We start from the raw sequence: 16,524 nt of genomic DNA, 5'->3' as shown, positions 1-16,524 counted from the left end.
AACACTTTATAGAGTATTAATTAGTTTAAAATTAACTTAGTTTTCAATTTTGGTTAAATACAACAATTGTAATAGAGAATCTGAGAACTTTCGGCAGGTTGAAAGATAAAGCTAGATTAAACCGAATGTTTTCACCGACCGGAAACTTCACTTTAGCTTGCATATTAAATTCTTAATGTCATGAGGAGGCGACAAATTATCTCCATCGGTGCAACGATACCCAGTCCAGTGAGTCTTCTTTTCCAACTCTCCATGCACATCAACACTCATGATAATTAACGTCTATTATTCGAATTTTCATGGGGGAGGGGGCAATGGGCATGAAAGAATCGCAACTTTTTCTTTATTGCTAGCTGGTTAAAATTACGTCCTGCAAGAGTTTGAAATGCATGTTCTTCCTGCACAATAACTCATTTAAATGTGTTTGTTATTATTTCTTGTTTATTTTTAAAATTGTAATTTTAGTAATTATTTGTAGAACGCTAAAACCCCTTCATGACACGATGTTTTTTTTTCTAGTAAATTATGTCAAATTTATGTTGAGAACCTTTTTGCAAGACGTTGGCTTAAAAGATGCATATTTTGATGGAGTGGATCCAGAGGGGATAGGGCCCAGCGGTGCCATCCACCCCCACCCCTATAAACGCCATTTAAAAAAAAATCAGAACATTTCCTACAATAAGTTTCTTTACAGCTACATGGTTAAAGTAATACCCTGGTAAAGTTTGAAATGCAGGTACTTCCCGTGGAATCACCCTCTGGACCCCCATTAGGGGTGGGGAGAGGGGTTTCGTCCCAATGACACTTCGTCTACTTGGTTACGCTGACCCCACCCCCCCATAAACATTTTTAGATCAGCCTTGTTTATGCCGGCACGTGTTTTCCTAAATTTGTTCATATATTATTAAACGATTTTGAGAAGTTGGTTAAGATTTTATTTTTATTTTAGTACCGGTTGCCATATCTGATAAACTTGAAAATCATGCATGCCTGCGCGTTGTATATAAAAAATATGGTCAAATTCTGTTCTAGAGTTTTTGAAAAGAAAGTATTTTTTCTTCTAGTTTTAGTAACTACGGATTTACATAATTTGTACCTTTCATGCACTTCATGATAGGGCTGTTGTCCGCTACATATGGATGGAACTAGCCAAGTGGTTTTTGAGGAGTTGACAATTGCAGTCATCAGGGTTCATTCATTGTGCATCTGTCAACAAGTAATTTTATCTTCTAAATAACATGTGAGCCAATTTCAACCAAAACTTTGTAGAAAGCATCCTGGTTGAAGATCTTTTATGTTGTACCCAAAAAAATACTGCTGTTCCAACATCAGATTTGATTACTGTCATGGTGTCTCTGAAAAATCCCTTTCACATATGGTGGGATGATGCTTCCTTTTGAGTCTATTTTTCCAGTTATTGGTCGACTCTCCTGACTAGCGTTCAGTCTGTTGGAAACCTTAATCGCACATTCCAGATAATGAAACTGCTTAAGGGCAGCATTGACATGATGTAGTTCCTTTTTTAAATCTCTGGGGTCAGATGTAACTACTTTGGCTCTATGACGTAATGTTTTGATGACCCCAATTATTATTTTTTAAAGCCGCGATTCAAAGTCAAGGTACTGTTCAGTGTGAGTACGTTTACGATAAACAGTAATGTTTAACGTGCCGTCAATGTTTGTGACGGCGTTTGTGCCTAAACCCTCTATTCCGCCATATTTTCTCCTTCCTCATGGTGAAAGTAATACCTGGATTAATGCTATTAGCATAAGCTAGATCATGAGTCTTGTAGTTCTTTGAGAACGATAGTTTAATGTAATCTTTCAGTGTTAGTATCTTTAAAATGTAAGGGTTCTCGTCTTTTAGGTTTCTGACACAGAGGAGGTTTTCGGAATAGTTTTGTTTTTTCTTTCTTCAATGTAATTTAGATTTCTGGTAAGGCCAGGGCCATCCACACGTTTGATACAGCTATTTTTTAAAAATTTGCCAATGAATTTCCTTGCCATATTTTTCTGATTTAATAGAGAATCGAGAATTGAAGAGGTACACATGATCTCCACGGTTACCTCTTGCTATCTCTAATGGTACAATGAGGTTTAGGCCAGTGTAATATACATTATTTAATCAGATTTTTAGCTGTTGGATTGGCATTGAAATGTGAAAAGACCCTCTTCCGTTCCCGACTACGTCATTGCAAGTACCATCAAACCACACTTTGTTGACACATTTCGGAATCATCTACGTTGTTGCTATTGTATCCGCAGCAACATCATGGAACATCTTTACAAATAGGCGCACTGGATCCACCACGTTGTTGAAATAATCTGATTTGGAAACGTACTAGTCTCTGCGGGACAAATTTGATGCGCAAAGGCCGATACATTTCCCTGCCTCTGTTGGGTTTCTTATTTGTCATACTGGTACATATTCTAATTGCCTTTTCCACTTCACCGTTAGTCTGGGTAGCTGCTTGCACAAGATTGCGAGGTATCAAAATAATAGAGGGAACTACCAGATCAACAACAGCGACCACCTACAGTCCTACAGGTTACTGTCAGAATATGTCGGTATGGTAAATATCGTACATATCAGCATTTTTATGGCACTCATCGCCATCTGGCACCAATTAATAGCAAATTTCTATAAATATAAAAACGAAGAATTGAATACAAAACTTTGGGAAGATAAGCCCTTGCAGATAAATGTAAACATGAAGTACTAGAAGATAAAACAAGATAAAATTCGTAAAATAAAGAACCAACGTCAGTTATTTAATCCGTACTCCCTAAAATGGTTTAAGATTTTCCTGGGTGGTATATCGTCATAAAGTTCGATAACGGGGTTCACATTGTTCTGTCTCAAAGGGTTGATACACTTGACAAGAAGGGGAGCCATGGGTGCTCATTGAGTAGACAGGGTCGTTCTCCAAGGATCACATGTTCTTGGGAAATGCACTTCCCATTACATTGATTAATATTGCCAGTACCTTTAAAAGTGCCATTAAAGATAACAAAAAACACAGAACTCAACAAAAACGTCTTCCACTCTCAGTGAACATAGACACGGTATTCGTTTTAGTCAATTTTCACTCATGAGGAGGTATATACATTGAGTGAGGTGTGTCATGAATACCACTTCCTCTCTCCGATTTATTTAAAAGGATGGGTTTGTTGTCATGAAGCTTGTTTTTATTTTGCCAGGTACATAGAACATCCAGATTTATATCGTAGATGAAGTAAGTACTGTACATGGAATCTTCCATTTGGTGTACACGGGGACAGACCTACTGACACAAATATGAATAAGGTAATTATGATTGTGATGCATATTTAATTTGTATCCTACAGCTGCTAAATAAATGTTTAAATTTCAATCTAAACCTGATGATGTACTTAAAATAACAAAAATGACATTCAGTAAGTTAAGGATGCTGGTAAGTATTGCTGAAAGTTGCCCATGCTCTTTACAAGAAAGCTAAGGAAAAACAACCAGAGAGTGGGGCTTTTGTTGTTGTAACAAATGAGAAATAAAAGAACTGGATCTTCATGTATACATATATATATATAATTTATTTTGAAGACATAATTTGTCATTATGGTCATATAATAATACAGAAACAAAAAGTATATTCCAATAAATATGGTTTTCCTGTATTTTACAAGCAAAAACACTAGATTTGATTCTTTTCAGTACAAAAATAACACTTTCACAATAATTTATTTAAATGCATGATAAGATTTATAAAACTGAGCTGCATCAATGATGAAATGAAACAAATGTGTTATTTACAAAGCTGAAATACTGATTAAATAAAATTGTAAATTCCTAACAACTTTCTGACTATATGCTATCATTCTGAAGGAGATATTTGAAATAAAAAAGGAAACTGGATACAGTACAATCATTAATTTAACAATCATTTTCTAAATATCTAGTACATGAGGTTTATCAACATATCAAACAAGTACATAAGGTTTATCAACAGGTCAAACAAGAACATGAGGTTTATCAACAGGTCAAACAAGCACATGAGGTTTATCAACAGGTCAAACAAACACATGAGGTTTATCAACAGGTCAAACAAGCACATGAGGTTTATCTACAGGTCAAACAAGCACATGAAGTTTATCAACAGGTCAAATAAGTACACGAGTTTTATCAACAGGTCAAATAAGTACACAAGGTTTAACATGTCCAATATGTACATGAGGTTTATCAACAGGCCAAACAAGTCCATGACATTTATCAACATCTGAAACGAGTACAGAAGTTAACCAACATTTTAAACAAGTCTATAAGGTTTATCAACTGGAGAGATATGTACATCAAGTTCATCAACATGAGAGACAAGTAGATAAGGTTTACCATTATGTCAGACAGTTGTGGTTCAGAAGAAGAATTTATGTAATACATGTTTAAGATGAGATTCATATATAAATCATAAGTCATATTATAATGCCAGAACAAGAGGCCACAGTGGACAAGAGATTGCTCACTTAGGCAGCATTTACCTACCAGCCAAACGCATGGGCAGTTTGCTGAGAAATCTTGATTGGTATGAAACTTTCTTAGATTAATGGCTGTTAAATATTTTAGTATTAACAGCAATATTGGATGGCCAATAACAAAAAAACTGGTGAAAACTTGAAAGGTCTTGTTCATACAGGATGCCTTTGGTCCAATTTTGTTAACTGTTAACTGGATTTTGCTATGAAACCATTTTAATTTTTGTCTTATTTTAGTAACTATCTTTGATGTTGATTCAACATATTTTATGCAAAACTGAAATGCTTCTTGTTATGATGCTTTTTGTTCATTTGGTATTTAGTTTCAGTAATGTATCCAAATTTGGTATTTAGTTTCAGTAATGTGTCCAAATTTGGTATTTAGTTTCAGTAACATGTCCAAATTTGGTAAATTCTGTTCTTGTTTTTTCTACCTGAGAGTTGAATGGCATAATTTGTTCCAATTTTAAATGCTTTCCATGCCCGTCAAATTTGTTCCAATTTTAAAGGCTTTCCATGCCCATCAAATTTGGTCCAATTTTAAAGGCTTTTCATGCCCGTCAAATCTGGTCCAATTTTAAAGGCTTTCCATGCCCTTCAAATCTGGTCCAATTTTAAAGGCTTTCCATGCCCTTCAAATTTGGTCCAATTTTAAAAGCTTTCCATGTCCTTCAAATTTGGTCCAATTTTAAAGGCTTTCATGCCCGTCAAATTTGGTCCAATTTTAAAGGCTTTCCATGCCCGTCAAATTTGGTCCAATTTTAAAGGCTTTCCATGCCAGTCAAATTTGGTCTAATTCTGTCCAGTGGTTTATGAGAAGCCATTTAAAAGTTTTTAATTTTTATTAATGCTGACCATATTTGATATCAGTTCATCACTGTTTGCACAAACTTTGTTCCATGCTTTCTGTTAAATTCTGTACAGAGGTTTCTGAGAAGCAGTTGTTTAAATGGCTATTTTTAGTAACATCAGCCATGTCTGTTTGCATACTGATATCATTTGTACAAATATCAAAAACTTTCATGCAATTTGATTAAATTCTATTCAGCAGATTTTGTGTTGATGTTGTTTACACTATATTTTGTAACATTTTTGTTTGGCAACAATGGTCAAATCTGACTGTGAATTGGCATCATTTGTTCAGTGGTTTCTGAGAAGTCACAGGAATTTTTTTCTTTCTTCAAATCAACAGCAGTCATACCTGAAGGTGAATTACTATCATTGGTATAAAACTGAAAGGTCTTTAAGGATGCTTGCTTAAATTTTTTTAAATTTCTGCAGTTTTTGTGAAAAAGTTATTTCAAGTTCTTTTCTTTTAATTGTAACATAATTAAAAAAAAATATCATGCCATGATAGTATCATTCAAATTCTGTTGAAATGTTTTGATAAATAACTTAACATTTTTTGTATTATATTTAGTGATGGCAGCCATATTTGTATTATATTTAGTGAGGCAGCCATTTTTGTATTATACTTAGTGATGGCAGCCATATTTTAAGGCAGATCAGCATTGTTTGTAGAACTTGAAGGATCTTCATGCCAGGAAACTTTGTGTCAAATTAGGTCACATTTTGTTGAGTGCTTTTGAAAGAAATCATCCAATTTTTTCTTCTTCTCTTTTTCTATTTTTCAATAAGAGTAATCAAATCTGATGGTGATCAGCATCATTTTTGTATAACATGAAAAGATTTCAATCAGCTTACTTGGTCTTATTGCCAGGAGAGCTAACAAAAATGGTTTTCTTGATTGACCTGTAACAACCATGATTGTGTTGTTAAATTGATATAGTTTGTTTCTGTACAGAAAATATAAATATAATTATTAAATAACCTCAAAACATTGTTTAAATCTTTAAAGCAACAATTTCATTTAATTTTATAACATAATAATTACTATTTACTAACATGATCATAAGCAAGTAATTTAGACATTGCAAAAAGCTGACTAATGTAATAAATGTGCTCAAAACTAAATTACTTTATTTGTGTAAAGAATAATACATAACATTGTGACTGGATGATATATAGACATATAATATATCATAAGCATGCAAACTTGTATATAAGTTAGGTTCAACTGCACATAAAGCAGACCCCAAACTGCCACTGCATAATGTACCAATAGATCAGGGTCTATGCTGTTTGTTTTACTGATTAATTCTTACAAAACTGCACAGACCATCACATTACACAATGGCAGATCTTGGTCTATGCAGTTTGCAACATTATGCAAGGTCAGATCTGGGTCTATGCAGTTTCCAGTGGAGTGTAACTTTTATGCCAGTATATATAGTAAGTGTCCAACACAAATTTATGTGTATGTTCAACACAAAATGCGCTATACATTTGCTTTTAACCAGTGTTTTAAGATGACTGTTTTTCTTAAGATATTTTGATGAATATAGGCAAGAAAGATGCATCATAAACAGAATGTATGATCCATTGTGTAAACAGTGGATATATATATATATATATATATATATATATATATATATATATATATATATATATATATATATATATATATATATATATAACCAGATACCAAATTAAAATAAATCATATCCGTTTATACAGTAAAAATAAAATCACAGGTATATGGTAATAAGGATCCATGGCATGTATGTTCTAACACACTCAATATCAATTGTAACACTTTTTTTCTAAGCATAACAATGCATATGATGTTATTATATAAATGGAACAATAAACTGGCCCTAAATTCAATTTATCTTGTTGATAGCAACAAAAACGTTTTCTGAAAAAGGTATTAATTTTTACCTTCCCCCAAGAATACACAGACCGCTGGCTGAGGTATATTTGCAAGTTCAGATCTAGACCAAAAAATTCTATCAAAATGAAATGGAAGTTCTGATGAAAGGGCATGACAATATGCAATGATTTTCTGCAAAAAAAGAAGTTGCCAATAATTGGCTTTTTCTATTTGATATAAAATGAACAAAATGTTGGTTTCTTGAAAAATGATCTGAACATGTTATTCAATAATTTTGTTAAGGTTTATCTTTATTAGGGGCTGGTCGTCATGAATTATAATATCATCTGCTTATTCCGTGGGAAAACATTTACAAGTGTCCGTTAGGTGTTACAATTTAAAACTACTAAACAAAATTTGCAGAAATAATAACTTTAATGAAGAATGCCCAGCTTGTTTCTTATAACTTGTAAAAACAAGTGATGTCCACAACATATATAGATGTGACAAATTCTTTAATTATTTACAAGACGTCAGTAACATCATCTATTTCATTCAAACATGTATGATATCAGCTATCAAGGACCTAAATAACAAAATGAATAATTTTCATGTTAAGTGATGAAATATTTTTATACATATACAGAAAATGGACTGAAATTAAATGGCAAAGCTTGTTTTTTTTCTGTAAAAAATGCAATAATAGCAACAAATTTTATATTTATGGACCGGATGAATAATGTTTTCAAACAAATCTGTTCCGTTTAAATAAAAAAAAGCTGTATAGTATTACAACAAGTCGTGTGGAATTACTAACATGATTGATCAATAAAACCAATCATAGCTACTTGATTTGTTAATCTGCATAAGCAGGGAGTTAAATCTAAATCATTGATCATACGCTACAATGCTGTTTAAATAAGTACAATGTAGTTCCCAGATGACAATCTAGATACAGCCATGGACGAGTAAGCCAAACTGTATGGTTTTAATAAAATCTCAGTAGTTCTAGCTTTCATACATCATATTATACAATCAGCTAGTTTATCTAGCCTTGTCTTTTGTCATATACTTCTATATAATTACCCCTGATGAAGAAATACTAATTAAATATATGCAGGTAATACTACTGGAAACAGCATGTGTTAAGTACACAAGTCAACAGTTATCTCCCTTCCCTAGCTCTCATTTTTGTACAGAAAGTATGGAAGCAATAAATCTATCATTTCATTTTTGAAAATAAGAATTGGAAAAATGAAAAGAAAAAAACACTAACAAACTAATGAACAATCAGAAAGTCTACCACGTGTTTGCACTGAATTATTAGAAACAGACATTGATGAACTAAAATTAAAAGCTAATAAAAGTAATAATGTCATTATCAATAAACATGTGTAACTAAATTAAGATAAACAATAACAAGTGAAATGGACGGTTACAAAATAAAATAAAATATTACATCGCAAGTGGATTTCATAAAATCAACTTTTCTCTGAAAAATCTGTATTGGTCAACTTGGATATTTGTAAAGAACAAAAAAGACCACAAGAAAACATGTAAAATGTTTGTCTGCCATTATTTATAACAAAGGTAGATGACTTTAGAATATTCTGCTATGTGTATGAACATAATATACAATGGTATTCAAAATTATTAAAGTTCTCAAGCATGAAAGATGCACTAGTAACTGTTTAATTTAAACAGCAATTAGGACATATAGCTGCTTTTGCATATAATAATAATAATAATAATAATAATAATAATAATAATAATAATTTATTTATTTTTCTTTTGGTTGCTAATTCATTCAAAATTTCAGATAATGCAATTATAAAATGGGATCATAGATCATTAAATACCTGCAGCTGCCAGACATGTCCATTATATCAAAGGTTTTGACTGGCACATACTCTGCTCTACTGGACATTGGTCATATGAGTTTTCAAGTATCATTATATCAACATGTCTTTTTGATTTTTGTATTCATTATACTGTCAAATAAACACCTTAACAATGTTACATTTTGTGGTCATTTGGTCCAGTTTACATATTGTTTCTTTGTAAAGAAATCATTAAAGATGTTGCGGACTAAAATTAATTCCAAGATGACTAGATTGTTGTTTTTTGCCAGATAATCAACAGATGTCTTGCCAACCAAGAGTGTTTGGCCATCATGTTTTCCCAATTTGCTCTGAGCTTACCAGAAATAACCATTATAGGTGTTGCATATTTTCAAGGTAGTATGTCATCTAGTCATCAAATAATAATTAATGTTTAAAAACAGCAGAGTGGATTAAATTACTATCACTGGGTGAACATCAACAGTTATGTTTTTAGGAAAGAAAAAAAAAAGATATTTTTTAATAATTAGTTTGAAAGGAAACCAGTTCTGGAAAAGATACTACTAATACTACTACTACTACAGTAGCAGCAAATACAGAACTGAAAATGACACATTCTGTGGTAGATTTCATAATAATTTCAGGAACTCTTGATTGGGATCAAGATGACTAACTCTTGATATCCTCATAGGAGTTTAATCCTTCAAAAAAAAAAAACCCATCCCCCCAAAATCTATCTGTAAGATCACCTCGTTTATTATCAATTACCAACTCAAATAAACATAAGAACCTACTTTTAGCAAGTTACCAGTAGTAATCAATTAACAAGTGATATCATATTCAACCAAGCAAAACCATTAGAAGCTTCAAGACTACACTGGACTTTAATATCAGACACAGATAATTTTAAAACAAGACAACTTTTAAAAAGCTTCATATCTTTGCACTGAATGCTACAGATATAAAAACACAGAAATATTGTCTGGGAAATTTAAGTGAGGGAATCTTAATCATTTAAGTAGATGACTTAAATTCCCAACAGTAAAAGTAAAATAATCCATCATTTTCTGCACAGTATTTATGCAGATGAGAGTTGGACAATATTACCTGTCTTAAATAAAACAATGTATACATAAAACAGTGCTAAGCCATAAAGGGGCAGTAACTCCTTCAAATCTGTCAGTTAATGGGGAAAATTGAAATAAATCTGTCTTTTTAAAGCAAAAACACACACCAAATTTGGTTTCAAACAGTGAAGTCCTTTAAAAGTTATTGAGCAGAAAGAAAATTCATAATTGATGGGATTTGCTACCATGGATGGACAATGATAATGTCATATGCCACCTTCATAAATTTTTGGATAGTCCAAGGTCTCATTGACAATATGGTCAGTAAAATTTCACTCCATATTCCTAATGAATAATTCACAACTGCATATCATTTGAAAACTAAAAAATGACATCGATTTATTCATTCCTTGGTGTTATGGGTAAATAAACACATGAAAGGCTACATAATGTGGAGGCAATGGGAATTAATTGTTTTGCCCAGAGAGACGGAAAGATGGCCAACCTGGCCTGGATGCATAACCAATGCTGACATTTAAAAAACACATGATCAAGAATGTCATCACTATGCGATAAAAAAAGGATAACTAACATAATGTTTAAATAAAACTGGAGATAACAATAGTCAACAAAATGTGATGATGCAAGACAGAAAAGGTCTACCTCTTTGCCTTGTGTCAAACAGGCTAGAAATATCACAGACTTTGCAATGGTAACATATATGTATGTACCAGAGACAGGATAGAAAATGTTTTTCTTGACGTACCATGCATACTCGAATGTAATATGGGTCCACCTGCAAAACAATGCAGACTCTGATTTGCCATCACATAATGCACCAGTAGACCAGGGTCGACACTGTTAGTTCTACTGATTACCATATATACTTGCTTATAAGTCCAACTGCAAACTGCAATGACCCAGATCTACCATAACATAAAGTGCAGGCAGATCTGGGTCTGTGCAGTTTGTTACAAGTAATCAGAAGGACAAACAACATAGACCCTGGTCTGCAGGTACATTATGCTACTGAATATCAGGATCTTTGTTGTTTGCCATTTGACATGAATTATAAGTGAGAATAATGGTAATTCTAACAAACTGCACAGACCCAGATCTAAAAGCATATTATGTGATAGCAGATCTGGGTCTATGCAGTCTGTACTGTGGATCTGACTAACAATGAAGTGTATATGGTATCTGTACTGTGAATTTGTAAAATTGTATTAACCATTCAGAGCTTTTAGACTGAGAGTAACTCTTTTAAGATCAGCTGTTATCAAATAAATGGGATTTGACTGATAAATGGGATCTGATAATTAAAACATGACCCAAAATGACAATGCTTACTGCATGACTCTCATGCTATATAACCTTAAGCCATGTCAAATGTATTAAAATTGGTGTGTCAATTGATTCATAATTAATTTGTTATCTTCAAAATATTTATTTGATCACTTTGGAGACAAAATTGTACATCATCATAAAAAAAACTAATAATACTTAAGTCCTGAAAAAGAACTTATATTCTGTAAATATTACCAACTTCAAGCCTCCAGAACAATATATATATATATATATATATATATATATATATATATATATATATATATATATATATATATATATATATATATACATATATACATGGTTCTGATGAATTATGAAAAATGTACAAATTTGGCACAATGAAGAACTATCACAGACACATTCTATGCAAAAAATCTATCCTCAACGGTGAATATTTTGTTGTAATGAGTTCATATATTCAACATTCATATAAGTAGACTTCATGGGGTGAATTCATAACAAAAGTACAAAAAACTGTGGCCATTTAGTTAATCCTACTATCACAGTCAAAGGGAAACAACTCAAGTTTCATATTAAAATCTCTAAGCATGGGAGGTAATATCTTCCATCTGGTTGCAGTTTACCAAGAGAAATAACTCTCTGATCCATATGTTTCCCATTAGTGTAAACACAAATATAAGCTTGTCACAGTTAACGTATTTGCTGAAATCTGCATTTGAATACAAATTTTACCTTATATGTTGTGTTCACTTACTTCCATGGCAGGGTATCTCTTCCATATAATTCTGGCATTCTTAGGATAAAAGAATGATATCCTTGTTTAAATAGATGGCATAGTTCAACAAAATAAGCTAAGGCACTATTAGGCTACAGTCTTAGATTCATTAGATTCTATCATCAATTAATAAAGAACTCAGTAATCTGTCTTCTAAAACATCCAAATACTCAACAAAGCACCGATCATCCGTTTGGAGCCTTTTCAGCTAACTGAGTTCTGACATCATATGCTGTGATGGGCCATGTTCTAGGAAGTCTTTCCAGAACAATTCGATCTCGAAATGCTTGGTGATTGTTGTAAAGTGGTTCCTGACAAAGTTGGGAATTCCTCTGGCGTAATTGTGTGCTGCCTGCTGGGAGTATTATACAGCTCATAAGTTCCATGAAGAATTCCACCAGAATTTTGTTCATGTTGTGACATGTTCCTTCTGGCGTAGGCAGAATAGGGGCTGTACATCCCAGGATCCAATGGAGGTTGTCTTGCGGTACTGGATGCATCAACAGACAAAAGAAGTCTCTGCAGAAATAAACAGTACACAAATATTAAATTTAATTTGAAACTTTTCTGGATGCATATCTACCACTTATAATCAATTACAAGCTGAGGTAGCTCCGTTGTAACTGACTTGTAAATGCGTGTGTGTGTACGATTTAGATTTTTAACGTAGCTTTAACAATTTTTCAGTCATACTGCTATGATGTCGGCAGTGTGACAGTTTATAGTGGTGTCTAGCAATGGTGCATCATGCTGCAGACATGTAGCATGATGTACCACCCAGTCACATTATCCTGACACCGGGACGACCAGTCATAACACTAACCTCTTAATGCTGAGTGCCAAGTGAGGCAACTGTTAGTACCATTTTTGTAAGTGTTTGGTATGTCTTGGCTGGGGATCGAACCCACGACCTCCCACATCTGAGGTGAATCTCTAACCACTAGGCCACTGGAGTGGTATGACTTGTAAATGAAAGGTCATAGGTTTTATACCCGCCGTAGCAAACCATGTGAGTTATCAGGGTGCAAGTTATCAAGGGAGTGGTGTATATGTAAAGTTGTTGTTGTTGTTGTAGTTGTAGGGTTTAATGCCATTTTTCAGCACATAATAGGCTATACATGGCAGCCAGTATTAATGGTGGACGAAGAACCTGGGAAATCCCCGGAAAGAACCACTGACCCTTGAGAAGCTACTGGCAAGCTTTCTCACATACCCACATTGGCCGAATCCGAGACTCTAACATAAGCAGACAGAGGTGAGATGGCAGTGATCCGTAACGGAGAGCGCTTTAGACCATTTGGGTCCCCTATATGTAAAGTATAATTACTCTGTTGTATGCCTGAAGAGACAGCCTAATTTTGTACGTTTACTATATCTGTGAAAGTTTCTGGACAGAAAAAAAAGTATGCCATGAAGAAAACAATGAAAGATATACACTTTCTTGGCATGAAAATGACATCACTTTTACAACCATGTTTGGTCCATATGTTTTTACCTGCACCCTGGGAACCAGCCCCTAGTCTATATCTTAAAAAATTAAAAAACACTCCTTATCCCACATTTAAAGTATTTACTTTTTGTTTTAGAACCACATGAGGTGTAAACTTATGCCATGGATTCCAGCATTGGACCTTACCTCACCGTGGCCAGGATGTGTTCCATCACATTTGGTCAAATGCTGTTGAATAGTATTTGAGAACAAGACATTTAAAGTTTTTTCTTCTTTTATTTTTAGTAACATGGACTATATCTGATGGCAGATTTGCGTCATTTGAAGCAAGTAAAAGACCTTCAGCCAAGATGCTTTCTATCAAAATTTTGGTCAGATTCTGTCATGAAGTTGTTAACACATTAACCCCTGGTGACGAGTGGCAGGAGGTAGTAGCCTATTGCCAAGCTCTGTAGCATCAAGGTCATGTATGATACATGAAAGTGGGTGATATTATAAAAAGGTAGACAGATGTAACTCTACAATGATACCAAAATATCTGAAATTTCAAGTTGCACTACAAAATACAGAGGGAAAAACCTTATTCTTTGACCCGATTTTTTTCTACCCAATATTTGCCCGTGGTCGGAATTTGATATTGTGTCTGGATTTTAGACTTTTTGGTCTCAGATCTAAGGCAGACCAGTATGAACTGCAAACAGACAGATGAACCTTTGCAAAAAGCAGGATAAGATGGGCATTTGGAATAAAGATATGAAAATAATGGGTCCGTTAAGCAACAAAAACAAGAAAAGAACTACAACTTTTACCCTTCTACTCATGTGTGGGCCAAATAGCCTATGAAAAACAATGTTTTTAACACAACACGGCAGTAGGTTATTGGAAGATCACCTGGAAGTTGGTGTCTTAGGATTTATTCAGAAATTTCATTCAAAATGTGTTTCCTACTCGAATTTCAAACGAAAACGACACAAAAACCTTAATGTGTTAAGATTATGTCATTTGGAGATTGGTATAGTTTTAGTAATGGTAGCCATATTTTATTGTAGATTGGCATTTTTGGAGAAAACTTGATGTACCATGATTCAAGGATGCTTTTTAAAAATCAAATCAGGTCAAGTTCAGCTGAAAAGTTTTTGAAAGGTAGTCATTTTAAAGTTTTATATTTCAAGTAATGGCAGCCATATTTGATGATGGATTGGCATCATTTAAACAAGTTTCAAAGACCAACATGCTAGGATGCTTTCAGACAAATTTGGTCACGTTATATTTGGCAGTTTGGAGAAGTCATTCCAAGTTTTTCTATTAGCATCTTTTGAACCAATCTGAAAGACCAGAAGGATTAATATCAATTTTGGTCTAATTCTATTCAGCAGTTCTTTAGAAGCTGTTTAAAGTTTTTTTTTGATTTTCAGTAATGGTGGCCATATTATATGGTAAATTCGGATTATCTAAATGAATTTGAAAGAGCTTCATGCCAGGATGCTTTCTGTAAAATTTTGGTCAAAGTTGTTGAGTAGCATTCGTGATGTTGTACATAGTACTTTAAATTGATGACAAAAGACAGACGATGTGCAATGAATGAAAACCATATCACAGACTCACTTGGTCCTATGGCCCAAATTAGGAAAAATGGAATCTTCCATTTCATCTTTGACCAAGCCTTCATTTTTTTATGTCACATTATAAACTAAAATTAATCAATTACTGAATAAATCCATCTGATCAGGATATAAAATATAAGCAAAAATGATGGCTTACAGGAACAAAACTGCCTGGAGTTCCTGATGTCTTGCCGTGTGCTGACACTTCTCGGGGAGACATCAACTCATCTAGCTGTCCAGGGGAGAGACATTCTGACCAACTCCTTGATGTACCCAAGTCTAGTTCCCTGGTTGACTGGTGTTGTGGCTGACTTCTGGGTGTTCCATATTCTGGATTACTTCTTGCGGCTCCATAAACAGAGGAATTTCTCTGTGGAGAATGAAAAGCCTGGCTCTGCGAAGTTCTGTATCCTGGGGAATGTGTTGTATTTTTATTTATTCTAGACACACTGAAAACAGAAAAAACTGAATATATCCACAACTTCTCTGAAAAGCTTTTGAAGAATTTTCAAAATTAAGGATAAAATGCTACATAGATTACATATGTATCCCCAGCAGTTGAGCTATGACAAAGAGAGTTTATATGTTTAGGATTTCAAGGACAAACTGATATCTTCATTAAGGAAAGACTAGCACTAACATATCACACACACACATTCTATATATATTTAGTATTATTATTATTATTTTCTAGTAACTTGAGAATATTATATAGCCATGAAAGAGAAGTAGGAAAGATTTAATCTGACGTTATGGAAAAGAGGAAGCATTTTGTAAGGTGAGACCCATATTTGCTAGCCAAGGTTCTGATACGATAATCTTATCTACACCTTGGCAACTGAACAGAGATTTTAGTGTTTTTTCCAAGTGGCATCTACTGGATTTCATCAGTTGCCTCCCTCAGTATGTAATGCCAATTAACAAATAGTGTGTAACAGCAGTACATTGTACATTGGCTGAAAATGGTAGAGGCAATTGGCTTAAAAAGGATACTTTGTAAGTTTAACATGGAAGTATGACTATGTACCAGTTGGAAGTCATTATAGGTGTATCTGAGTGAAAGGTATCTGCACAAACATGGACTGGCAGTGAAAAACTGTTTATTTATCAGTCCATTCAAGCTGTGTGCTCCCCTTGTCTTGATCATGTTGGAACAGTGTTCAAATCTGAACAACTTAATTTTCATTGGATGCAGTGGCCTGCTGCTGCATCTAATGAAATTCACAGACCCGAAGCAGAGAAATATCTGCTTGATATG

The 16,524-nt window shown here is 33.7% G+C and overlaps 1 protein-coding gene across 1 annotated transcript in view; it reads right to left on the bottom strand.

Annotated features, from left to right (window-relative positions):
- Positions 1-3,550: 3,550 nt before the first annotated feature.
- The window catches only part of LOC149805455 (uncharacterized), a 270,060-nt gene continuing 257,086 nt past the window's right edge, over positions 3,551-16,524 (bottom strand). The window contains exons 30-31 of the mRNA XM_089934230.1: positions 15,424-15,715; positions 3,551-12,731 (exon numbers count right to left, since the gene is read on the bottom strand). Of these exons, the coding sequence (XP_089790356.1) occupies positions 12,462-12,731; positions 15,424-15,715 (562 nt within the window). The 3' untranslated portion in view covers positions 3,551-12,461. The remainder of the gene's footprint in view (positions 12,732-15,423; positions 15,716-16,524) is intronic.

This window comes from Sinohyriopsis cumingii, chromosome 2 (genome assembly GCF_028554795.1).
Source record: "Sinohyriopsis cumingii isolate HCF-2022 chromosome 2, ASM2855479v2, whole genome shotgun sequence".
Classification (NCBI taxonomy): domain Eukaryota; kingdom Metazoa; phylum Mollusca; class Bivalvia; order Unionida; family Unionidae; genus Sinohyriopsis; species Sinohyriopsis cumingii.
This window is presented reverse-complemented; position numbering and strand designations above follow the sequence as displayed.